The 25220-nt window shown below is 60.4% G+C and overlaps 3 protein-coding genes across 3 annotated transcripts; 1 reads left to right on the top strand and 2 right to left on the bottom strand.

The window, feature by feature from the left end:
• Positions 1 to 1125: 1125 nt before the first annotated feature.
• On the bottom strand, positions 1126 to 4920 carry PROCR (protein C receptor). Its single transcript, XM_009570162.2, has 4 exons — positions 4344 to 4920; positions 3998 to 4234; positions 2789 to 3055; positions 1126 to 2708 (listed from the first exon to the last, which is right to left on the bottom strand). Exons 1-4 carry the CDS (start codon positions 4396 to 4398, stop codon positions 2596 to 2598), a joined length of 672 nt encoding a protein of 223 aa, XP_009568457.1. The 5' UTR covers positions 4399 to 4920; the 3' UTR covers positions 1126 to 2595.
• A 1187-nt stretch (positions 4921 to 6107) lies between these two features.
• On the top strand, positions 6108 to 14212 carry PFKL (phosphofructokinase, liver type). The gene is made up of 22 exons (XM_054074031.1): positions 6108 to 6247; positions 6656 to 6729; positions 6823 to 6900; positions 6992 to 7181; positions 7376 to 7541; positions 8019 to 8063; positions 8145 to 8253; positions 8505 to 8600; positions 8678 to 8770; positions 9406 to 9531; positions 9633 to 9697; positions 10057 to 10120; positions 10201 to 10347; positions 10462 to 10532; positions 10885 to 10972; positions 11089 to 11241; positions 12080 to 12244; positions 12448 to 12509; positions 12837 to 12948; positions 13030 to 13129; positions 13260 to 13365; positions 13465 to 14212. The coding sequence occupies exons 1-22, from the start codon at positions 6163 to 6165 to the stop codon at positions 13610 to 13612; spliced, it is 2343 nt and encodes a 780-aa protein (XP_053930006.1). The 5' UTR covers positions 6108 to 6162; the 3' UTR covers positions 13613 to 14212.
• Positions 14213 to 17067: 2855 nt separating this feature from the next.
• Positions 17068 to 24104, bottom strand: CFAP410 (cilia and flagella associated protein 410). The gene is made up of 7 exons (XM_054075031.1): positions 23975 to 24104; positions 23412 to 23430; positions 22836 to 22882; positions 21794 to 22023; positions 20392 to 20563; positions 19438 to 19531; positions 17068 to 18346 (listed from the first exon to the last, which is right to left on the bottom strand). The coding sequence occupies exons 1-7, from the start codon at positions 24049 to 24051 to the stop codon at positions 18221 to 18223; spliced, it is 765 nt and encodes a 254-aa protein (XP_053931006.1). The 5' UTR covers positions 24052 to 24104; the 3' UTR covers positions 17068 to 18220.
• Between the last annotated feature and the right edge of the window lie 1116 nt (positions 24105 to 25220).

Below are 25220 nucleotides of genomic sequence, written 5' to 3'. Positions count from 1 at the left end.
ACCCCTCGTCTCGTGGCCACCGTGCCCAGGTCAGGTGCTGGTCACCGCCAGGGAGGTGGCCCTGGGCTGGGGGTGCAGCTGTGGGTGTGTTGGCACGGGCACAGTTTGGAATGAGGCTGTTCCGCAGGATCCAGCCGTTCTGTGGGGATCCCATCCCCTTGTGGAGACTCAAGAGCAGCAGCCAAGCCTTTCCGGAGCGCTCTCCTGCTGCGACCAACACGCACAGAGAGCCGAGGGGCAGGAAAAAGGCTTTTTCAGCAGGGTTTAAAGCAGAGACTTCCTCATCTGTCCAAAAGATGACGCAGGTCAGAAGCAAAAAGCAAAACAAGGCCCAGTGTTCCAGACCTCCCCACTTTCTCCTGACTGGGGTCTCTCCCGGGTGCCGGCCCGGCTGCCGGCCCGTGTCCGGCATCGTCCCAGCCTCAGGGCATCCCTGCACAGGGAGCAGCGCCCCGAGGCCCTCGGCAGGAGAGTCTGTGGAAACACCGGCATCTTGGGACCGTGGTGCAACATCTCCTTCACTTGCAGGCAGCAGAGGTGCCAGAAGCCCAAGCAGAGCCATGAATGCCGCAATTTCTGCCTGCTGGAAGCTGCCTACGAGTGTTTTTATCCCTTGGCGGGGCGCAAACCTCCTGCATTTGGCCTTCAGCATTGGCCTCGTGTCCCCTGGTGCCCGCGGTGGGGACACGCGGTGCTTGGCCTGTGGCAGAGCTCCCGCCAAGGGCTCATCTTCCGAGGCCGAGCGATGACGTTCCCGTTGTTTTGGAGCCTCTTGGCTGCCATCTCTCTCTCGTAAAGGCACACGCTGAAGGGTGGGGAGGGCCCCGGCCCCTGTCCCGAGAGCCCGGGGGAGGCGGGAGCTGCCGGGGTGGCCGCAGGCCAGGGTGATGAGATGTGGGCTTTGGAGACCTCCTCCTCCAGCCCTCCTTGAGGACAGCCACGACCTCATCTTCCCAACCCCTGCATCTCTTTTCCCATCTTCCCACCCTTTCTTGCTTTGAGCTGCAGGGAAGGGTATTCAGAAAGGAATGAGCTGGAAATTAATCCAGGAAAGCTCCTTGTCTCTGTGCTGTCCCTTCTTCTGGTGGCCCAAGCCAGCTCCTGCCTCATCCCCAGCCATTCCTGCCCTCGGCAAGGAGCACGAGAAGGGGTCACGCTCAAAATCGCACTGTGGGTGAAAGGGAGATGGAGCCAGGAATTTATTATGGATCCAAAGTTCAAACTGTCAAAGAGCAGCTTTAAGCTCAGATCTGGGTTGCAGAGAAGGAGAATAAAGCCGTGGGTGCTGTTGTACAGAGGCAGTGAGACAGCTCTGCCTTTCTTTGGCCACCCCTTAAGGAGGGTTTTCTCACCTTGGGGTCCCCAACACATCACCTGCACCGGCCCTGCCCCAATCCCAGCATCCCCAAACATCCCTGGGATGCACGTCCCAATGGGAGAGCAGTGAACGTGGTCATCTGTCTCCTGCGGAGAGGACTCGGGCTGCTGAGGAGGAGAAGCTCAGTGTGAGCCGGCAACATGCGCTCACAGCCCAGAAACCACCCATGTCCTGGGCTGCATCCAGAGCTGTGGGACCAGCAGGGAGGGAGGGGATTCTGCCCCTCTGCTCCGCTCTGAGAGACCCACCTGGAGCCCTGAGTCCAGTTCTGGAGTCCTCAGCACAGGGAGGACATGGAACTGTTGGAGTGAGTCCAGAGGAGGCCATGGAGATGATCCGAGGGCTGGAGCAGCTCTGCTATGAGCACAGGCTGAGAGAGTTGGGGTTGTTCAGCCTGGAGAAGGCTGTGGAGAGACCTTAGAGCAGCTTCCAGTGCTGAAAGGGGCTCCAGGAAAGCTGGGGAGGGGCTCTGGATCAGGGAGGGCAGCGAAGGGACCAGAGGAATGGTTTTGATCTGAAAGAGGGGAAATGGAGATGATATCTTAGGCAGAAATGTTTTGCTGTGAGGGTGGGGAGGCCCTGGCCCAGGGTGCCCAGAGCAGCGGTGGCTGCCCCATCCCTGGAGGGGTTCCAGGCCAGGTTGGATGGGGCTTGGAGCCCCTGATCCAGTGGGAGGGGTCCCTGCCCATGGCAGGGGTGGCACTGGATGGGCTTTGAGGTGCCTTCCGAGCCAAAATACTCCATGATCCTATGAACTGCTCAGGAACGCTGTCCCGTCACCACTGTCTGCACTCAGCCTCGGTGGCTCACGCAAAGAGGTGGAAATGAAAAATAAACGAAGCATCGCCACTCAGCTTTTGGGAAACGGCTTCATGGAGTCCAAGTGAAGCTGTGGGCGCACTGAGGGAAGCTCAGGACACCAGACCCCGTCAGGCTCTCTCCAGAGGCCTCACAGACTCGATCCAATGCAGGGGCTGACAGTGCCCCACATCGGCGCCGCTGAGAGGAAAGGGGAGCATCGGAGGACAATGGGTCCATTCCCTGCCTCCACAGGATGGTGATGGGTCCATCATTCTCTGCCTCCACAGGGTGATGATGGGTCCATCATTCTCCGCCTCCACAGGATGATGATGGGTCCATCATTCTCCGCCTCCACAGGATGATGATGGGTCCATCCCCTGCCTTCATGGGGTGATGTGGGACAGCTTCTGCCTCTGCTAGCAGCTCCCTCCTGTGCACAGGAAGATCCCCACGGCCATGCCCAGCAAGGCGAAGGTCCCCAGGATCAGGCCCAGCACCAGCGGCGCGTGCGACCGGCTGCTCTGTTGTCCTGCAAGAGGCAAGAGGGACAGAAGTGACGACCGGGACCCCCAGCCACACCACCGCGTGCCCCACCGCCCCAGCACAGACCCGTCTGGGCGCTCTGAGCCCGCAGGATCCCCACGCAGGTGGTGTTGAGGAAATGCTGGAGGCCTTCGGTGGTCATGGGGTACTTCATCAGCTCCTTCTCGGCAAAGGCGGCCACCGCGTGCCGCCCGGGCCAGCGCCGCTCCCAGGTGGCGTTGGGCACGTGGAAGCTGAGGAAGGACGTCCCATTGAGGGTCACCTCGTAGAAGCTGTGGGCTGTGCCGTCGCGGAAGAGGCGGCATCCCAGGCTGCAGCGCAGGCTCTGGGTGTCTGTGGGGACAGAGGGATGGCGTCAGGGGCGCCGCGCCCCCACTCTCGGCCGCTCGGCACCGGCACCCAGCCCTGCGCTGAGTCTGCAAGGTCTCAGCCCGAGTTTCCCCACCCCAAGCTTTGGTTTCACTCAGTTCAGCCGCGGCGTTGACTTTTCCAATAGCCGGGCTTGGGTTTCCCTCCTTTATCCGCACTCGGCACAGCCGCGCTGTCGGGCTCCCCGGAGGGTCTGAGCACAGAGCGAGGCGGCATCGCTGTCACAGCTGGGGGCAAGGGGGCGTGGGGCGAGGGGCGAGGGGGGCGTGGGGCTCAGAGCGGTGACTCCGAGGCCAGCAAGGGCTCCCCAAGGGCCAGGGGAGGAAACGCGGAGCTGGGGCAAAGCCCGTTTGGGGGTAACGAGAAAAATAAAGATCAAATCATGCCCTCAGCACCCTGCGAACACAACAGGGGGTGAGGGGTGCAGGCAGGGGGGAAACGAGGTGTAAATGGGGTGCAAGGGGGACGCAAAGGAGGTGCCAGAGGGGTGCAGGAGGGGAGCAGGCAGGGTGCAAGGGGACTGCGAGCAGGGTGAAGGCAAGGTGCAGGTGGGAGGAAGGGGGGGTGCAGGTGGAGGGCAGGTGTGTGCAAAAGGCGATGCAGGCGGGGTGCAGGCGGGGTGCCTGCCCCTCACTGTCCCACCAGGCTATAGCCCCCAGCCCTTTTCCCCCAGGGGCAGCAGGAGACTGAGCATCTCCCTATTCCCAGGGTGGGCTCCAGAACAAACATTCCCAGCTCCCAGAGGAGGGCTTTCACACGCGGCCGTGGCCCCGTCCTTCTGTTCCGCCGGTCCCAGAGAGCCGTCCCCACGCCCTGGCAGTGCAGGGGGTCCCCCTTCCCCAGTGGGACCCATCCCTGTGCCGGGCCATGTGTCCCCATCCCTGTGTCCCCTTGGGCACCACTCACAGTTGATGGGCCTCTCCTTATTGAAGAGCTTCACCAACCGGCCAAAGTAGAGCAGGTAGGTGGTCACATCCTGCTGCCGCCTGGCCCAGGCGTCCGGGGGCTCCAGCGGCAGCACCTGGGTGACGTTGAGCCCCTCCAGGAGGTGGCTGAGCCTCCCGTCCAGGCTAGCGTTCCCCCAGAAGTCGCAGCTGCCTTCGGAGACACGGGTCTGTTGCAGCATGGTGAAGGTGCCCAGGACTGCGAGAGATGCCAGACATCACCCACCACCCTGTCCCCTCCCCATAAGCCGTGCATGTCCCCAACCCCAAGTCTCTCCGAGCTTGCTGTCACCATGTCCTCACCCTACCTGCCCGCTCTGCCCCACAGCCCAGGGCTCCGCAGAGCAGCAGGAGCAGCAGCATCGTGGGGACACGGAGGGGGACGGGAACGGCAGCTCCACAGGGAGTGAAGGGCAGGGAGAAGGATGGAGATAGTGGCCCCAGAGGGAGTCAAATGCAGGGAGAGGGACGGGGATGGTGGCTCCACAAGGAGTTAAAGGCAGGGAGAAGGATGGGGACTGTAATGGTGGCAGCACAGGGAGTTAAAGGAGGGAGAAGGATGGGAGTGGTGGTCCCAGAGAGAGTTAAGGGTGGGGATGGTGGCCGTACAGGGAGTTAAAGGCAGGGATGGGGACAGGAATGGTGGCCCTAAAGGGAGTTAAGGATGGGGAGAGGGATGGGAGTGATGGCCCCAGAGAGAGTTAAGTACAGGGAGAGGGACGGGGACAGGAAAGGTGGCCCCACAGGGAGTTAAAGGCAGGGATGGGGATGGTGGCCCCAAGCTGGCCTGGCAGGGAGTTAAGCGTAGGGACAGAGATGGGAATGATGGCCCCAGAGGTAGTCCAGCGCAGAGAGAGGGATGGGGATGGGAATGGTGGCCCCACGCTGTTCTGGCAGGGAGTTAAGCTGGACCGGGGAGGTGGGGCCAGAGGAGGAGAGCGGGAGTCCAGCCAGGTCTCTCCCATTTCCTCAGCCTGAGCCACCCGCACTCCTTCGCTGCCGGACACGCGGGCAGCCTGGCCTCCAGCGCCCGGCCATGGCCGAGGGGCTCCAAGCCACTCCGGCCCAGCCGAGTGCAGAGAGTAGTGGCAGTTGCCTCAGTTTCCCCACCCTTCCTGCTCTGCCCGGGCAACACAGGAGAAGAAGGGAGGGCTGGAGGAGCAGCCTCACAGCTGTCGGGACAAATCCCAGTGCCGGTGCCCTCAACAGCACAGGTGGAACGGGACCTCCATCCCTGGGGCTGTGACCCCTGGGATCATCCTGCTGGCACGGCACACCGTGTGCCTGCCATGGCACACTATGGCACAGCACTGCGTGATACAGTACGGCATGGCATGGCACGCTGTGGTAGGACATGGCACCACACAGCACCACACGGCACTCTGCGGTGTGACAAAGCATGACATGGCGTGACACAACGCAACACGGCATGACACGGTACACACGCACACCATGGCACACTATGGCACACCATGGCACACCATGGCACACCATGGCATGCTGCTGCACAATGTGGCATGACACGGCACGGGATAGCACAGCATGGCAGGACATGGCACGACACAGCACTCTATGGCACAAGATGGCACAACGTGGGAGTCCATGGCATGGCACGGCTCACTATGGCACGACATGGCCTGACATGGCCCAACATGGGCTGCGATGGCAGGACATGGCCCGACATGGCAGGACACGGGTTGCTGTGGTATGACATGGCACAGCATGGCCCAGCACGGGTTGCTATGGCAGGACATGGCAGGACATGTGTTGCTATGACAGCACATGGCCCGACATGGCCCGACATAGCCGGACATGTCCCGACATGGATTCTCATAGCGCAGCCCAGCTGCAGGGGGAGGGGGAAGGTGCGCGAAGGGGGCGGGGCCTGGCAGGGGAGGACGTGAGAGGACGTGAGAGTGGGCGTGGCCTCACCTAGAGCGGGCGTGGTCAAGCCGGGAGGGGGGTGTGCAGGCGTGAGGAGTAGGCGTGGCCTCGCCAAGAGTGGGCGTGTTCTAGCCGAGGGCTTATGAAGGCTTTGGGCAGTGGGCGTGGTCTCGCAGAATTGGGCGTGGTTTCCCAGGGTGGGCGTGTTCCGGCGGGCGCGCGCGGGGCGCGGGGCGCGCAGCGATGGCGGCGGCGGAGCTGGAGCGGCTGCGGATGGCCGGGGCCGGCATGGCCATCGCCGTGCTCACCAGCGGCGGCGACGCGCAAGGTGCGGCCCGGCGGGGCAGGGCGGGGCGGGGCCGGGCCGGGGACACGGCCGCGGGGCCTCGGGGCGCCCTGGGGTCACCCGGGGATCCGGCACCGCCACCCCCGGAGATGCTCCAGGGTCACCCCTAGGATCCAGCTCCCCCACCCCAGAAGGTGCTCCAGGGTCACCCATAGGATCCAGCCCCCCTACCCCACCAAAGATGCTCCAGGGTCACCCATAGGACCCTTCCCCCCCCCCCCCCCGAAGATGCTCCAGGGTCACCTATAGAATCCAGCCCCCACCCCCGAGAAGATGCTGCAGGGTCTTCTGTGGGATCCAGCCCCCCACCCACCAGAAGGTGCTGCGGGGTCTCCTATGGGATCCAGCCCCCCCTGGAGTGTGGGGGTCCCTCACAACTCACCTTTCCAGGAATGAACGCCGCCGTCCGCGCTGTCACCCGCATGGGAATATATGTGGGAGCCAAGGTCTTCCTCATCTACGAGGTTGGCTTCCTCCCTGCTCCCCATTATGGGTTGGGGGGAGCTGACCCCCCCCATGCCAGGGCACCTTCACCTCCAACCCCATCTTCTCCACAGGGCTACGAGGGGCTGGTGGAGGGGGCAGACAACATCAAGCAAGCCAACTGGCTCAGCGTCTCCAACATCATCCAGCTGGTGAGGAGGACCATCGGTAGGGCCATGTTACCCCCAAAGGCCACCCCCAAAAGCATGCGTGATGAGCTGTGTCCCCCCCTTTGCTCTCCAGGGTGGGACAGTGATTGGCAGCGCCCGCTGCAAGGCCTTCACCACCCGCGCCGGCCGCCTGCGGGCCGCCCGCAACCTGGTGGAACACGGCATCACCAACCTGTGCGTCATCGGTGGGGATGGCAGCCTGACGGGAGCTGACATCTTCCGCTCCGAGTGGGCCGGGCTGCTGGAGGAGCTGGTCCAAGACGGTGGGTGAAGCCCCCTCCCCAACCCTTGGGTGGGTGGAGCCGGAAGCATCCAAGGGTGTTGAGATCCAGAGGTCCAACCCATCACTATGACCCCAGGAAGCGTTGGGCTCCTCCACTGGATCCAACCCAATGCCACAGTGGGGGGAGAGGAGGACCCTAAAATAACCGGAGGTGCTGCCGTCCCCCCCCCGCAGGGCAGATCAGCGAGGAGGTGGCGCGGGAGAACTGCCGCCTGAACATCGTGGGGCTGGTGGGCTCCATCGACAATGACTTCTGCGGCACCGACATGACCATCGGTACTGACTCGGCGCTGCACCGCATCATGGAGGTGATCGACGCCATCACCACCACGGCACAGAGGTGAGCACGCCGGGTGCTGGAGCAGCAGGGCACGACAGTTATGAGGGGCAGCTGAGGGACATGGGGGTGTTTAGCCTGGAGAAAAGGAGGCTGAGGGGAGACCTCATCGCTCTCTCCCGGGAAGGAGGTTGTGGTGAGGTGGGTGCTGCACTCTGCTCCCAAGTAACAAGTAATGAGATGAGAGGAAACGGCCTCAAGTTGCACCAGAACAGGTTTAGATTGGATATTGGGAAAATTTTTCGTAGAAGAGCGGTGATGCCGTGGCAGAGGCTGCCAGGACAGGGGGGGGAGTCTCCATCCCTGGAGAGGCTCAAAACCAGTGTAGAGGTGGCACTTTGAGACATGGTTTAACAGGCACAGTGGGGTTGGACTGATGGTTGGATGGGATGTGCTGAGAGGGCTTTTTCAACCTCAATGCTTCCATGAGTCTATGGCATTGCACCTACCCTCCTTCTCCTCCCACCCCTGTCCTTGCAGCCACCAGCGGACATTCGTGCTGGAGGTGATGGGCCGCCACTGCGGGTAAGCTCCCAGGGGTGAGGAAGCCCCTCAGCAGGACGGGATGGTCCCGGTGCCGGTGTGGCCACTGCTGTGTCCCCCCAGGTACCTGGCGCTGGTGTCCGGCCTGGCCTCAGGTGCTGACTGGCTCTTCATCCCCGAGTCCCCTCCGGAGGATGGCTGGGAGGACCTCATGTGCGAGAGGCTCGGGGAGGTGAGCACAGGGGTCCCACTATCCCATCTCCCTTTTCTCCCCACGGAGAGCCCGGCTGAGCCCCGCGCCCTGCGGAGCTACAGGAGCTCCGGGCATTGGGGCTGTGAACCGGGGTGCTCAGCCAAGGACAGATCCAGCGCTGAGGCTCGGCCGCCCCGACCCTGTGCCACCCGTGGGCGGCGCGGGATGGACGCTCGGCTTCAGCTGCCGACGAGTTTTGGCTGAACCACGGCGGCTTCTTCCTCCCGCAGACACGCAGCAGAGGCTCGCGACTCAACATCATCATCATTGCCGAGGGCGCCATCGACCGCAGCGGCAAACCCATCTCCTCCAACTACGTGAAGGACGTAAGCGCCTCCTCCGGCACCGTCTCCGGTGACCGTGCCCGGCGGGTGTGCGACGTGATATCCTCTCTGCCTCACAGCTGGTGGTGCAACGCTTGGGCTTCGACACGCGCGTCACCGTCCTGGGCCACGTGCAGCGCGGAGGGACCCCGTCAGCCTTCGACCGCGTGCTGGTGGGTCCGAGGAGGGGACACAGGGGGTGTCCCCGTGCAGAGAGGAGCGGGCAGCTGAGGAACCCTGCACCTGCCTTCCCTCTGCAGGCCTTCCCCATCCCAGCCAGTCCCTGCGGGCTGTGCCATGCACCGGATCCCCTCATTAACCTCCAGCTCTGAAGGGGGCTCCAGGGAAACTGGAGGGGGTCTCTGGGTCAGGGAGGGCAGCGATGGGACGAGGGGAACGGTTTTCAGCGGAAAGAGGGGAGATTGAGGTGAGATCTTGCGAAGGAATGTTTTCTCTGTTCAGGTGGGGAGGCCCTGGCCCAGGGTGCCCAGAGCAGCGGTGGTGCCCCATCCCTGGAGGGGTTCCAGGCCAGGTTGGATGGGGCTTGGAGCCCCTGATCCAGTGGGAGGTGTCCCTGCCCATGGCAGGGGTGGCACTGGATGGGCTTTGAGGTCCCTTCCCACCCAAACCATTCCATGATTTGCTGCAACTTCCACAGCTTTTGAAACAAACTCAGCAGCTCTCTGGGTATAAATCAGGCGTGCGAGCATCCCTGTGCGATCCAAGCCGGTGGGAGCATCCCTGGGTGGGCCCAGGGGAGCATCACTGGGTGGCTTCGGTGTCAGGGGGTGTCGGGGTCCCTTTGCAGAGCAGCAAGATGGGGATGGAGGCGGTGATGGCACTGCTGGAGGCAACACCGGACACCCCGGCCTGCGTGGTGAGCCTGTCGGGAAACCAGTCGGTGCGGCTACCGCTCATGGAGTGCGTCCAGGTGGTGAGTATGGGGCGGGTCCGGGCGCAGCAGCACATAGGGTGGGGGTCCCGCTCCCCTCCCCGCAGGCACAGGCATCACGTGCTGCTTCTTTCCCCCTCAAGACGAAGGATGTGCAGAAGGCCATGGATGAGAAGAGGTTTGACGAGGCCATCCAGCTCCGCGGGAGGTGAGGAGGAGGGACTGTGGCGTGAGGAGACATCCCTACGGGGTGGTCAAAAGGATGGTTTCCCAGGGGGGAAACCAGCGGCTGCTGCAGGCGGGAAGGCATCCAGGAGACCAGGGTGGGAGGAGACATCCTGATGGGGTGGCCAGAAGGACTTCTTGGGATGGGAGCTGCTTCCCAAGGGGAAATGGGTGGCTGTTGCAGGCCGGAGGGCATCCTGGGGCCTGGGATGAGGGGGGACATCTCTGTGGGGTGGCCAAAAGGAGTTGCTGGGATGGGAGCTGCTTCCCAAGAGAAATCAGCGGCTGTTTCAGCCTAGAGATCCCCATGTGGCTCAGGGCCACCTCACCTTGTCCTTGCAGGAGCTTTGAGAACAACTGGAACATCTACAAGCTGCTGGCACACCAGAAGCCAGCGCAGGAGAAGGTGAGGAGGGCTGAGGAGCGGTGGGGGATGTGTTCCCCACGTTGGGGCCACATAGTGACGTGTTCCCCCGGTCCCCGCAGAGCCCCTTCAGCCTGGCCATCCTGAACGTGGGCGCTCCGGCCGCCGGCATGAACGCTGCCGTCAGGTCAGCCGTGCGCATCGGCATCTGCCAGGGCCACACCGTCTACGTGGTGAGCGATGGCTTCGAGGGCTTGTCCAAGGGGCAGGTAAGGGTGACGGCAAGCCTGGGTGCTGTGGGCTTCCTGGCGGGATGGGGTTGGGCTTGGAGAGGGGGTGGTGGGGTGCTCCCTCACCCCAAAACTGAGCGCTGCTGCTTGCAGATCCGCGAGGTGGGCTGGCACGACGTGGCGGGCTGGCTGGGGCGCGGGGGCTCCATGCTCGGCACCAAGCGGTAAGAACAGCCCCAACGGGGAGCGGAGGGGACCCCGGGGAGCAGAGCGGAACCCAGGGATTGTGGGGACCCCAGGCATAGCAGGGACCCAGAGACTGCAGAAAGGATTGCGAGGACCTCAGGGATTGTGGGCATCCAGGAGATTGCAGGAACCCAAGGAATTGGGGGACCCAAGGGATTGTGGGAGCCCAAAGGACTGTGGGGACCCTGGGTATTGCAGAGACTCCAAGGATTGTGGGGACCCCAGGGTCAACAGAGACTTCAAGCATTGTAGGGACCCCAGGGACTACGGGGATTGCAGGGATTGTGGGGACCCCCTGTCCTCACCCCACCATTTCTCTTCCCACCACAGGACGCTGCCCAAGACCTGCATGGAAAAGATTGTGGAGAACGTGCGGAAATTCAACATCCAGGGCCTCCTGGTCATCGGGGGATTTGAGGTGCGGGGAGAACCCTCAGCCCTGTTTTGGTGGGGCCTGGGATGGGCTCTCGGTACCCTGGGCCGTCCCCTTCGGAATGCAGTGCCGGCATCTCACCAGCCCTCGGCTGTTTGCAGGCCTACGAGGGGGTGCTGCAGCTGGTGGAAGCCCGCGGGCAGTACGAGGAGCTCTGCATCATCATGTGCGTCATCCCGGCCACCATCAGCAACAACGTGCCGGGCACCGACTTCAGCCTTGGCTCGGACACGGCCGTCAACGCGGCCATGGAGGTGAGGGACCGTGTGGGGAGCAGCTCCTGGGGCCTTCACACTCCGCCAGGTCAGAAGGGCTTGGGGTGCTGGGGGAGAAGCTCAATGTGAGCCGGCAACGTGTGCTCACAGCTCAGAGACCACCCGTGTCCTGGGCTGCATCCAGAGCTGTGGGACCAGCAGGGAGGGAGGGGATTCTGCCCCTCTGCTCTGCTCTGAGAGACCCACCTGGAGCCCTGGGTCCAGTTCTGGAGTGCTCAGCACAGGGAGGACATGGAGCTGTTGGAGCGAGTCCAGAGGAGGCCACGGAGATGGTCCGAGGGCTGGAGAACCTCCACTGTGGGGACAGGCTGAGAGAGTTGGGGTTGTTCAGCCTGGAGAAGAGAAGGCTGTGGGGAGACCTCAGAGCAGCTTCCAGTGCTGAAAGGGGCTGAAGGAAATCTGGGGAGGGGCTCTGGATCAGGGAGGGCAGCGATGGGATGAGGGAAATAGTTTTCAGCTGAAAGAGGAGAGATTAAGATGACATCTTAGGGAAAAATGTTTTGCTGTGAGGGTGCGGAGGCCCTGACCCAAGTTGCCCAAAGCAGTGGTGGCTGCCCCATCCCTGGAGGGGTTCCAGGCCAGGTTGGATGGGGCTTGGAGCCCCTGATCCAGTGGGAGGTGTCCCTGCCCATGGCAGGGGTGGCACTGGATGGGCTTTGAGGTCCCTTCCAACCCAAACCACCCATGATTCCATGATCATGTTTTGGAACAACACATGGGAATGAACCAGCATCCCATCTTGGGCAGCAGAGTTGGATTTCCCTGTGTGCCCCTCACTGTGGTGTTTAACCATCATCTGGTCCTTCTCCCGGCGCAGAGCTGTGACCGCATCAAGCAGTCGGCCTCGGGCACCAAGCGCCGAGTCTTCATTGTGGAGACGATGGGGGGCTACTGCGGGTACCTGTCGACTGTCACCGGCATCGCGGTGGGTGCTGACGCTGCCTATGTCTACGAAGATCCCTTCACCATCCACGACCTGAAGGTGAGCGGGGCGGGAGCTGCTTTCTGGCAGCATCGTTTGGGTAAAATGAGAAGGAAAAGCAGCAAAGAAAGGGCTCCGGCCAAGTCCTATGAAGCCACCAGATGATGTTGGTGGCACTTGTATGCAAATGAGAGGACCAGAGAGGCCTGGTGTGGTGGCAGAGGACACAGGACACTGCTGGCATTGTGGCATTCATCTTGCAGGCCAATGTGGAGCACTTGACTGACAAAATGAAGACGGATATCCAGAGAGGGCTGGTGCTGCGGTGAGTTGAGGACACCTGGAGAGCCTTCCTGCAAACCCCAGTGCGGTGGCGAGGAGCGAGGCTGGAGCTGAGCCCTTCCCACGGCCGCAGAGGGTCCTTGGGCGCAGTGAGACTCAGCGCAGTGGGCGCCCGATGTCCTGCCTGGGGGTGGCCATGGGGATAGTCCTGCGCTGGATGCCTCCACTGCCATCCCCAGGGTCCTGCTGGGGAGATGGGCTGTGGCTTGGGGCCTTGGGGAGAACAAAATGGGTTTGTGGAGCACGGAGGAGCCTCTGGGGATGAGGGATGAAGGAGTAACCACCCAACTTCTTCCTTCTGCTCCCCCAGCAATGAGAAGTGCCACGAGCACTACACCACCGAGTTCCTCTACAACCTCTACTCCTCTGAGGGCAAAGGCATCTTCGACTGCAGGATTAACGTCCTGGGCCACCTCCAGCAGGTACAGGGGATGGGGTCACACAAGCCACCACTGTCCCCAAGAGCCTGGGGGGAGCTTGACATCACCATTCATCATCCCCAGGGAGGAGCCCCAACCCCCTTTGACCGCAACTATGGGACCAAGCTGGGCGTGAAGGCGGTGCTGTGGATGTCGGAGAAGCTGCAGGAGGTTTACCGCAAGGGTGAGCTGAGGGCTGGGGGGCCGTGGTAGGGCTGGGGGGAGGCTGGTGGCACTGGGCAGCCCCTCCTGCTCCGGGCTTGGCCACTCAGCTCCTGGTGAGGTGGCCGCGGTCGGTTGCATCCCCTTCCCAGGGCGCGTGTTCGCCAACTCGGTCGACTCTGCTTGCGTGATCGGGCTCAGGAAGAAGGTGGTGGCCTTCAGCCCCGTGACAGAGCTCAAGAAAGTCACTGATTTCGAGTAAGTCCCTGTCCCCCTGCCCCAGTGGTTCGCCAGATCTCAGGAGAACCATCCCAGGTTGTCCCCAGGGCCACTTGAGAGCCGTGTCCCCCCCTGCAGGCACAGGCTGCCCCAGGAGCAGTGGTGGCTGAACCTGCGGCTGATGCTGAAGATGCTGGCCAACTACCAGATCAGCCTGACCGAGTACATCTCGGGGACGATGGAGCACGTCACCCGCCGCACGCTCAGCATTGAGAAGGGCTTCTAGTCCCACCAGCCCGAGCCGTAGCCCCCGCTCCGCCTCTCTCCATCCCCCCAGGGAGCACCGGGTCCCCCTGTTCTCAGTAGCCCTGTAGCTTCGCCACCAATCCCTTAAAGCAGGCAGAGCCTGGTCCCAAAACAGCACAATTCTGCCCCAAATTACTGGTCCAGGGTCTGGTCCCTGGGTAGATGCAGAGAAGAGATGCTGCTAGAGCGCAGCTGCGCAGTCCGGACGCTGAAGCCTTCCCTCGACAGTTGATTCCTGTTATTTAATGACGGGGCGTCTGGATCCCATGTTTCGCGGCGTGACCGCCTGAGCCAGCTGCTGCTTTGAGCCGCCTGCCCTGCGCCCGGGAGGGGAGCGGGGAGGGTGCGGTGCTGCCCAGAGCAGGTCCTGGGGGCTGTTGGCTGCTCCGGGAGCCCCAGGAAAGCTCCATCCTCCCACGGCATTTGCACCTTTGCATGAGGCTTGGCTGCCACCGTCACGGCGTGGCCCCAGGGCCATGCCGGTAATCTCGCTGCTGCTCTGTGACCCCCCGACTCTTGTACTGTACGCGGCGCTCGCCTCCTCTAGAGATAAAACCCACTGGAGCCAAACCTGCCTCAACGGAGAGTGGTTCTTGCGTGCTGAGACCCCTGGGGAGGGAAGGGGGCAGCCCCAGGGTTGGGATGGGGATGAGCAAAGCCAGGAGGTTTGGTAGAGCTGGGTTGATGCCAGGCTGCGATGTTTCCATGGCATCCAGGGGGACCTGGACAGTCTGGAGAGATGGGGCTGTGGGAACCTCATGGAGTTCAACGAGGCCAAGGGCAGGGTCCGACCCCTGGGTCAGGGTAATCCAAGCACAAATCCTGTCTGGGTAGAGGATGGATTGGGAGCAGCCCTGGGGAGAAGGACTCGGGGTGCCGGGGGAGGAGGAGCTCAACATGAACCGTCAACGTGTGCTCACAGCCCAGAAACCACCCGTGTCCTGGGCTGCATCCAGAGCTGTGGGACCAGCAGGGAGGGAGGGGATTCTGCCCCTCTGCTCCACTCTGAGAGACCCACCTGGAGCCTGTGTCCAGCTCTGGAGTCCTCAGCACAGGGAGAACATGGAGCTTTTGGAGTGAGTCCAGAGGAGGCCACGGAGATGATGCGAGGGCTGCAGCAGCTCCCACATGGGGACAGGCTGAGAGTTGGGGTTGTTCAGCCTGGAGAGGAGAAGGCTGTGGGGAGACCTTAGAGCAGCTTCCAGTGCTGAAAGGGGCTCCAGGGAAGCTGGGGAGGGGCTCTGGATCAGGGAGGGCAGCGATGGGACCAGAGGAATGGTTTTGATCTGAAAGAGGGGTGACAGAGATGAGATCTTAGGGAGAAATGGTTGGATGGGGCTTGGAGCCCCTGATCCAGTGGGAGGTGTCCCTGCCCATGGCAGGGGTGGGACTGGATGGGCTTTGAGGTCCCTTCCAGCCCAAACCATTCTGTAATTCTCCGATCGTCCCGGGCAGTGCTGAGAGAGCGCAGGATGCTGCGGGGTCACCCTGCGAGGAGCTGTCAGGGCAGCTTGGCTGCCAGCGGGAGCTCCGACCCCGGCCAAGTATGACACGCACGGCACGTAGGCAGCAAGCGGTGCCCGGGGCAGGCAGCGGAGGCGAGGAACTGCCTGAGCAGCCTCCAGCTGTGGCAGTTGCTCCATTAACCACTTTCAATGCAAACCTGCCCCGACGACACGCCACGGTGATGAGCGTAGATCGCTCTCCTCCCAGCAGAACTGGGTCTGCCTCACCCGAACATCAGCTTCCTCGCTCTCCAACACGGACAGGGGCAACTTCTCCTGGTAACAAGGGACAGAACAAGGAGAAATAAGAATATAAACCAAGGCAGGTTTACATTGGAGCTTAGGAACAATTTCTTCGCCGGCAGAGGCTGCCCAGGGCAGGAGGGGGAGTCTCCATCCTTGGAGGGGTTCAGAAAGCTGTCGAGGTGGCACTTTGGGCCGTGGTTCAGCAGGCACGGTGGGGTTGGGCTGAGGGTTGGACTGGATGAGCTGACAGGGTTTTTCCAACCTTAACAATTCCATGAGTTTATGGATCTGCTGCTCAGCCAGCCTGGCAGAGGACGCGTCCTCAGCACACGGTGACGGGTCGGTCTCGTGGTCCTGGGCTGTCAGGGGCAGACGGGTTTACCATAAATCCCTCTGGCCAGCTCGATATTTCTCTGCGTGTCTGTCTCCAGCAGGGAAGACACAATATTCCCATCGTCCTCCAGAGCCCAGAACAAGGCGCTTGGCCAGCTCGGGGCAAAGCCCTGAGATCCAGGGGCCGTTGTCACTTGGGGACAGCCCCACAGGGAGGAAAGAAATCAGCACATTGGACCCAAAAGATGGTGATGCATCCTCGTGCTGGTGACGCCCCACAGGCTGCAGCCATCAGCCCAAAGCCCCAGGAGAGAAGCAGCCTGGGAAAAGGAGCCGTCTGGCATCGGCCGAGCGCGGCGGAGCTCAGCCAAGCCCGAGCGCTGCACGTGGGAGCCAGCGCGCTTGGCAGCCGCCCCGACAAACTGCGTCCCCAAACAAAGACATCGCTGTGATAAATCGCTGCTGCACTTCCTTGGGAGGTGGGAACCAAAACAAGGGAGAAGCAACTTCTCTCTAGGATTGTGAAGTCTGCCCACAGGGATGCTGACCTTGCACCTGCTGCCACAAAGCCAGGGAGAGGCTGCCCACAGTCCCACCCTGCCCGGCTTTGAGGATGCACGAATCATGGAATGGCTTAGGTTGGAAGGGACCTCAAAGCCCACCCAGTGCCACCCCTGCCATGGGCAGGGACACCTCCCACTGGATCAGGGGCTCCAAGCCCCATCCAACCTGGCCTGGAACCCCTCCAGGGATGGGGCAGCCACCCCTGCTCTGGGCACCCTGGGCCAGGGCCTCCCCACCCTCACAGCAAAATATTTCTCCCTCCCCAAGATCTCATCTTAATCTCCCCTCTTTCAGATCAAAACCATTCCCCTCGTCCTGTCCCTGCCCTCCCTGATCCAGAGCCCCTCCCCACCTTTCCTGGAGCCCCTTTCAGCACTCAAAGCTGCTCTAAGGTCTCCCCACAGCCTTCCCTTCTCCAGGCTGAACAACCCCAACTCTCTCAGCCTGTCCTCGTACAGGAGCTGCTCCAGCCCTCGGATCTTCTCCATGGCCTCCTCTGGACTCACTCCAACAGCTCCATGTCCTCCCTGTGCTGAGGACTCCAGAACTGGACGCAGGGCTCCAGGTGGGTCTCTCAGAGTGGAATAGAGGGGCAGAATCCCCTCCCTCCCTGCTGGTCCCACTGCTCTGGATGCAGCCCAGGATATGGGTGTCTTTATAGTCCTTTCCAACTCAAACCACTCCATGATCAGCTATGATAATTCATCAGTTCCAGGGCTCCACAACTCCATTCTACTGGAATAAACAGACTTGATTCTTGTTGGCAAAAATGCGCCGACTCCAACTGTTCTTATTTGAATTAATAAATTTTATTCTAAGCTGACAGATATTGCTTTAAACTCGATGGTTGAAACCAGCAACTATTTTTACAGCAGCCCAGTTGCAGAGCGCTGTCGAACAGCAGCGGCCGCAGCTCCGGAGGCGGGTGTGCCGCATCCCGGGTGCAGCGAAGCGGGAAGGCGCGGGGCCCCAGCCCTCCTCCCGCGGCGCAGGGCTGACAATGCGAGCCCTGAACCAGACCTAATGCAGCGATGCCCCCAGGCAGCTGTTCTCGCTGTGTTTGCTGAACCCCGGCCACAACTCACGCATCCCAGAAGGGCAATCGGGTTTATTTGGGATGTGTCCTTCTGGTTTGTATGGAACGGCTCTATAAAACCTTACTAAATGCAGCTTTTTCAGTTAAAGACAACCACCACCTCTGATGCCCACGAAAGCCAGACAGGAATGCTTGGTTTGTCTTCTCCTGGTTGCCAAACACAAGGGTTTCTTGCTCCAATCTCACATTTCCTCATGCTGCAGGGACACCTCAGGAAGCATTCGGGATCCAGGAGTCATTTCTGTTTGACCCACGCTGCACTCAGCTTTCCTTCGGGCTACCTGACTGCCAGGTCGGAGGCTGCACACACTATCAGGGACCAGAAGTCAGGAGTTGAAGATAAAGAACTGGACATTGCCCTTCACCATCTGCACCAGGCGGTTCTTGGCCATCTCCCTGGGCAGGCTCTCCCCAACAGACTTCACAAAAACAAACCCTTGCAATAGAAACCACCTCAAGGCACACACCCAGAGAGGCTGGAAGGTGACCGAGTGGGAGCCAGGGCCCAGCAGGGACCTCTCCTGCCAGCAGCAGGTCCCTCTGCAGCCCTGCTCGCTCCTGCTTTGCCAATCCCCCCGCCGCTCCCATCAGAGCCCCAACCACCTGAGACACCACCGCTCCCGGAGCTCGCTACGCAAGCAGGAAAGCTTCCAAGAGCCAGATGAGGCACTGGCAGCCGCAGCGTGATGTGCACTGGCAGGGGCTGTGCCAGGAGCTCCAGGGGCCGGCGGTTGCCCCCTCACAGGGGAAGCACAGTGGGGAACGCTGAGGCTTCGTCTGCAGTGGGACGGTGCTGCGGGGCTGCGGCTGTTGGGGCTCCAGGGAGCTCTGGGATCAGGCACGGTCACTCCTCCTGCAGCTCCTTTTTCCGAAGGGCCTGCAGTCTCCTCCCCACTGTCTGTTGGACCATCTCCAGCCCTTCTGTGTCCAGTTCCTTCGTGAGAAGCAGGATGGCATTCAGGACATTGTTCTGTCGGGAGGAGACACACGCTGCTTTATACAAGCAGTTCAAGAAAACACTTAACTTCCAAAGAGCTCCTTCCCAGGAGCTCCCCCACCACCACCGGCAGTTTGCAGAGGATGCCTGCAGCTCCAGGCAGAGTTCAACCAAACCCTCGGGGCAAACATGGGCAGAGACTGCATGGGAGGAGGCTCACTGGAATGCAGGACAAGTGCAATCTGCCCAGTTCCACATGGACTGCCCACAGCCCTCCGGCTCTTGGCCACCTTCCCAACTGGCTTCTCTAAGCAAAGGCACGTTCAAGAGTGGCCGCCCTCTCTCTCCAGCGTGACCGTGTGTAGGATGGGAAAGGACAGGAGTCCCCTGATCTGAGGAATGAGAAGGGCTGGCAGAACCACAAAGCATGAGCTGGATCCCAGCTTCCCACCAACACAGGCCAACACCAGCCCATGGCTCTGTCAAACCCTGCCTTGAAGATCTCCAGGGAGAGATTCCGTGTCCTCTCCAAATAACAAATAACCTCTCAAATATCCATCCTTCTGGGGAAAATCTTTTTCCCAACGCTCAGCCCGACCTTCCCCCAGCTGCGCCCTGTGGCCATCTCCTCTTCTTTCATGCTCGCTGTTCTCAAAGGCCAGGCAGGACACACTGCGTCACTGTGGCACAGCAACACGCTCAAGTACAATTAAACATGAACACAAGAGACACCACAGGCAACCGCAATCGGAACATGGCCCAGCCTTCACTCTGGCCTTCCCGTGCCACCTAAAGCGGCAACGCTGAGCCCGGCAGACAGCAACTCAGCCAAACAGCCGGGATCCAGGAGGTTTACCCAGGGTTCCACCACAGAAGGTTCTGAGGAACCACCCAAGCTTTCAATTCAGCAGTCTCCTTCCCCCCAGGCCGACTGCTCTGGGCACCCTGGGCCAGGGCCTCCCCACCCTCACAGCAAAATGTTCCTACCTAAGATCTCATCTCAATCTCTCCTTTTTCAGCTGAAAACTGTTCCTCTTGTCCCATCTCTACCCTCCCCAGCTTTCCTGCAGCTCACAGAAACCATCCTAAAGACAAAAAGCAGTTTGGTCTTTAAAGACACTCACTCTCTTCTTTCGGTTGCAGTCTGTCTCTCGAGGTGAAAAGGAAGAAAACTTATCCCTGGGAACAGGCTTCATCCCAAGCTCCTCTCGAATTTTGCTACAGAAGGGGAAGAAGAGCAGTTGTTATCATGACCATTAGAACCTTACTCTGCACATCCAATCCTTTCTAATCCTGGGCAACCATGCAAGAAGTGTTTATAATAGCAGAAGAACTCACGGCACATCAATTCCCACACTACCACTACGACAACACCCCAAGCAGAACCCCCATAGGATGAAGCTCAGCAGGAATGTGCTGGAGGTGGTGCTTCAGAGAGAATCCATCTCTCTGCACAAGGAGCTGACACACGGAATCACCCCCTACAGAAGAGCCTGTTTGGCAGAGACCGAACCAGCCCCACAAGTGCCATTAAGCCAGTACAGCTCCACCATGGTAACCGGAATAACGGGAATCAGCACCAGCTGCAGACACAGCTCTGGAATATCAGGGTTGGCTGGCAGAGTTCTTTCATAGGATCACACAATCATGCAATGGTTTGGGTTGGAAGGGACCTCAAAACCCATCCAGTCCCACCCCTGCCATGGGCAGGGACACCTCCCACTGGATCAGGGGCTCCAAGCCCCATCCAACCTGGCCTGGAACCCCTCCAGGGATGGGGCAGCCACCACTGCTCTGGGCACCCTGGGCCAGGGCCTCCCCACCTGCACAGGAAAGCATTTCTCCCTAAGGTTTCATCTCAACCTCCCCTCTCTCAGCTTAAAGCCATTCCCTCTCGTCCCATCCCTGCCCTCCCTGATCAAGAGCCCCTCCCCACCTCTCCTGGAGCCCCTTTCAGTACTGGAAGCTTCTCTAAGGTCTTCCCTTCTCTTCTCCAGACTGAACAACCCCAACTCTCTCAGCCTGTCATGCTACACCCAAGTTCAGCCCTGGAACCCTCTCAGCTCACACGCCCTCACTTGGTCTCCTCCAGACTCTCCTCCAGCAGCTCACTCGCAGTCTCTGTCATGGACTCAGCAGCACTGGATCCGGCAGACTCGGAGCAGCCATTCTCCACCCTCCTCCTAGCTGGTGGAGCCGTGATCTCCTCACCATCAACCAGGGCCTGGGACAGCTCTTCCTCTGTCACAGCTGGAAAAAAAAAAAAAAAGAAAAAAGCCTGCTGCGCTGAACTCCTGCAGCCCAGGGACGCAGCATCTGCCGCGGGGCATCCGCTGCAGCCGCAGTGCCACACCGCAGGGGTTTGGTCCAAACATTGTCCTCGGCACCAGCCTTTTGCTTTTATCCTCCTCCTGCAGTAAAACTCACACAGGAGAATGCCGGGAGTTGCCACCAGTCTCCCAAAGAGGGAAAGATGTCAGGAAGGGATGGAGACCTGCTTGCTGTTTTACCTGCCTGAAAGCTGGGATGGGCTCTGGATCAGGGAATGCAGGGATAGGATGAGGGGAATGGTTTTGAGCTGAAAGAGGGGAGATTGAGATGAGATCTTAGGGAGAAATGTTTTGCTGTGAGGGTGGGGAGGCCCTGGCCCAGGGTGCCCAGAGCAGGGGTGGCTGCCCCATCCCTGGAGGGGTTCCAGGCCAGGTTGGACGGGGCTTGGAGCCCCTGATCCAGTGGGAAGTGTCCCTGCCCATGGCAGGGGTGGCACTGGATGGGCTTTGAGGTCCCATCCAACCCAAACTATTCCATGATTTTCACCTCTGGAGAAGGCTCTAAAAGCCACCAAATTACTGCTATCAGATGAAAAAGCTTCTCATATTTTAATGACAGCAGATCCAATTACCTGCCTTTGTTTTGCCACAGCAGAGAGCTCTAAAAATACTAATTAGTGGCACTGCCTCAGCTAAAATGAGGTGCACTCAGTCTCGCTAGCATTAACTCAAATGCTAGCTCAAAACTCAAAAAATTTATATCTCCCAAGTAACAAACAAAAGGATGAGTGGAAATGCCCTCAAGTTGCACCAGGGGAGGTTTAGATCTGGTAATAGGATAAACATCTTTACTGAAGGAGTGGTGAAGCCCTGGCAGAGGCTGCCCAGGGCAGTGGGGGAGTCTCCATCCCTGGAGGGTTTCAAACAATGTGTAGAGGTGGCACTTGAGGCCATGCTTTAGCAGGCACGGGGGAGTTGGGCTGGATGAACTTAGAGGTCTTCTCCAACTTTAACAATTCTGACACCTCTGGCACTACAGGAAAGGGAGAAAACAGCTTAGGAGTGGTGGATCTCACTCAGATTCCTACAGATCCCACCTGGCTGAGGGTTACTACCACATCAAGGAGACCTTAATGAGAGGAACCACCACACCACTGGTTTCCAGTCTGTGCTGTGGCTTGGGGGCCTCTGTTTCCCTACAAACACCCACCTTGGTTATCCAGCTTCTGCAGGCTGGGTAGGTTGCGCAGCACCGTCATTCGGTAGCGGTGGCGGTCTGACCCACAGCAGGGATTTTCCGACAGCCACAGGACCCTCAGCCGGGGGAGGTTCTTGAGATAGAAGAGCTCATTTAGGCTTGCGATGTTGTTCTTCCTCAAGTAGAGTTCACTCAGGTTCTGGCACTGATTCAGTGGCTCAAGGTCCGAGATGCCATTCACACTACAGAGAGACAGCAGGATCAGCGAGCAGAGCCCACACCTCCCTCGATGAGCTCTTCCGGGAGAGCACAGCAGCTTTCCAGCCCCTTTTCTGCAACAGCTCCACCGCAGAGCCTCAGCCTGAGACAGCAAGAGGCCACTGGGTCTTTGCACTTTGTTCAGCCTGGAGAAGAGAAAGCTGCGGGGAGACCTTAGAGCAGCTTCCAGTGCTGAAAGGGGCTCCAGGAAAGCTGGGGAGGGGCTCTTGATCAGGGAGGGCAGGGATAGGATGAGGGGAAATGGTTTTCAGCTGAAAGAGGGGAGATTGAGATGAGATCTTAGGAAGAAATGTTTTGCTGTGAGGGTGGGGAGGCCCTGGCCCAGGGTGCCCAGAGCAGTGGGGGCTGCCCCATCCCTGGAGGGGTTCCAGGCCAGGTTGGATGGGGCTTGGAGCCCCTGATCCAGTGGGAGGTGTCCCTGCCCATGGCAGGGGTGGCACTGGATGGGCTTTGAGTTCCCTTCCAACCCAAACCAGGGAGTCGGGAGGTGAGTTTGGGGGACGGGAAAGGGGATCAAAGGGGGTGGAGTGGGCTTGGGCGGTGGGGTTCTGCCAGTTACAGAACATCTTGTACAATAATAACACATAAAATCTACAAGCATTTTTGTAAGTGTATACCTGGAATTAAGCCTATATTAACTGTTTACAAATTAAGACAATTTTTCTGAGCATAGCTGTTGTTTGCAGCCAAAGAAAGGTTACGAGAAGGCGAGGGCCAAGCCACAGCCCCAGAAGGGCATTTCCCCATCCCCCTCCAAGGCTGGTCCAGCATTCACCTGAATGTGATCACCTCGATGTTGGGCAAATCCCGGCATATCGATATCTGGGCAGGGAGAGACAAGAAAGAGCAAGTTGGTGCCCCCAGAGCAGAGAGGTAAATACAGTACAAATGCCCAAGCAGCAAGATAAAAGCAAGACCAGGAACTGAGGTTTGCTCTGGTTTGACCTGAGTAAACACCATGGCGAGGTTTGCTGCCGCAGGGGGAGCAGAGACAAACGCAAGGTTCCATGCAGACACCAGCCAGCGTCACCTCGCTCCTCTGCTCCCGCAGCCTCTGCGCCGGCTCCAGCCACCGCACACGGGACGGAGCCTCTCTGCGCCCAGGCAGCCCCTGCCAGCAGGAGCTCGGCACCCACAGCCCCCAGCGGGACGCGTGGTCCTGCTCTACCAGGCACTCGGGTAGGGCCTGGCACAGGAATTTTCCAAGCGCTCCCTGGAAACACCACCAACCCCTTTTTATTTGTTACGAGATGCTCATCAATACCCATCGATCCCATCCCCTCCCGGCTCTGGCTGCCAGCGCAGGCGAGGGCTGCGGGCTGGGGCGCAGCCGGGCAGATGGGGTACTTACATCAGTGAGGTGGCTGCCCCTGCGGGAGAGAGACAGAGGTCACGGGCTGCACCCAGAGCCCACCCGCTGCCCCGTGCCCGGCCAGCTGAGCACCCCATCCCTGTCCCCACACCCGATCCCTGTCCCCACACGCCATCCCTGTCCCCACACCCCACCCCTGTCCCTACACCCCATCCCTGTCCCCACATCCCATCCCTGTCCCCACACATCACCCCTGTCCCCACACCCAATCCCTGTCCCCACACCCCACCCCTGTCCCCACACCCCACCCCTGTCCCCACGTTCCATCCCTGTCCCCACACCCCACCCCTGTCCCCACACCCCATCCCTGTCCCCCTGCACCCCATCCTTGTCCTCCTACCCCGGCCCTGTCTCCATATCCCGTCCCTGCCTGTTCCTCCACACCCCATCCCTGTGCCCCCACGTCCCATTCGCAATCCCTGTCCCCCCCATCCGTGTCCCCTCCATCCCTGTCCCTCCATCCCTCCATTCCATTCCTGTCCCCGCCCCCATCCCTGTCCCCTCCCCGCCCCTGTCCCCTCCACCGCCGCCCCGGTCCCCACCAGCAGTTGAGGCGCCGCACGGCCTCCAGCGCGGGGGCCTTGGCCCGGGCCAGCACGGCCGCCCGAGTCAGCCTCATGGCCGCCCGCAGGCCCCGCCCGCCCGGGGCGGCACCGCCATGGCCGCGGCCGCGATGGGGTGGGATACGGGGACCGGGATGGGGTGGGACACAGGGACCGGGATGGGACACGGGGACCGGGATGGGATGGGGTACAGGGACCGGGATGGGGTGGGATGCAGGAACTGGTACCGGGGGGGGGGGGGGGGGGGGGAAAGATATGCAGGAACCAGTGCCAGGGGTGGAATAGGATACGTGTACTGGTACCAGGATAGGATGGGATGCAGGAACTGGTACTGGGAGGGTGGGATGTGATGCAGGAAGCAGTACCGGGATGGGATGCAGGAACCAGTACAGGGGGTGGAGGAGATGCAGGAACCAGTGCCAGGATGGAATGGGATGTGGGTACCAGTACTGGGATGGGATGCAGGAACCGGTGTTGGGGGGTGGAAGAGATGCAGGAACCAGTGCCAGGATAGGATGTGGGTACTGGTACTGGGACAGAATGGGATGCAGGAATTGGTACCGGGGAAGGGGATCACGTGGGATACAGGAACCAGTACCGGGATGGGATGGGATGAGATGGGATGCAGGAACCAGTGCTGGGATGGGATGGGATGCGGGAACCAGTACCAGGGGTGTGGGATGGGATGGTGATACTGGTACCAGCATGGGATACTAAGAGATGGGATGTGGGAACCAATACTGGGCGGGAGGAGATGCAGGAACCAGTGCCAGGATGGAATGAGATGTGGGTACTGGTACCGGGATGGGATACAGGAACCGGTACCGGGGGAGTGGGATGAGATGTGGGTACTGGCACCGGGGGTGTGGGATGCAGGAACTGGTACCAAGATGACATGGGATGGGATGCAGGAACTAGTTCTCCTGGCTCTGCCTTCCCAGCTCCCGCAGTGCAGTGTAGCTAATGACATCCTATTTACATGTAAATGTTAATCACAGAATGGTTTGGGACCTTTAAACCCATCTGGTTCCACCCCCTTGCGTTTGGGATGAATCCTGTTTAAGATAATAAAAGCAGATTTCATTCTCTGACCTTACTCAGTAGGTCTCTTCCTGGCAGCTGGAGCAGACTGCATCCTCGAGCTGGTTGAGGAACTATTGGTTGTGACAAAATATGCACCGATCCAACAACACCTGAAAGGTGGTGAGATGGAGGCATCAATGTA

The sequence above is a fragment of the Cuculus canorus genome, chromosome 9 (genome assembly GCF_017976375.1).
Source record: "Cuculus canorus isolate bCucCan1 chromosome 9, bCucCan1.pri, whole genome shotgun sequence".
NCBI classification, from domain to species: Eukaryota; Metazoa; Chordata; class Aves; order Cuculiformes; family Cuculidae; genus Cuculus; species Cuculus canorus.
Note: the sequence above shows the minus strand (reverse complement) of the source record. Positions and strands in the feature narration are given on the sequence as shown.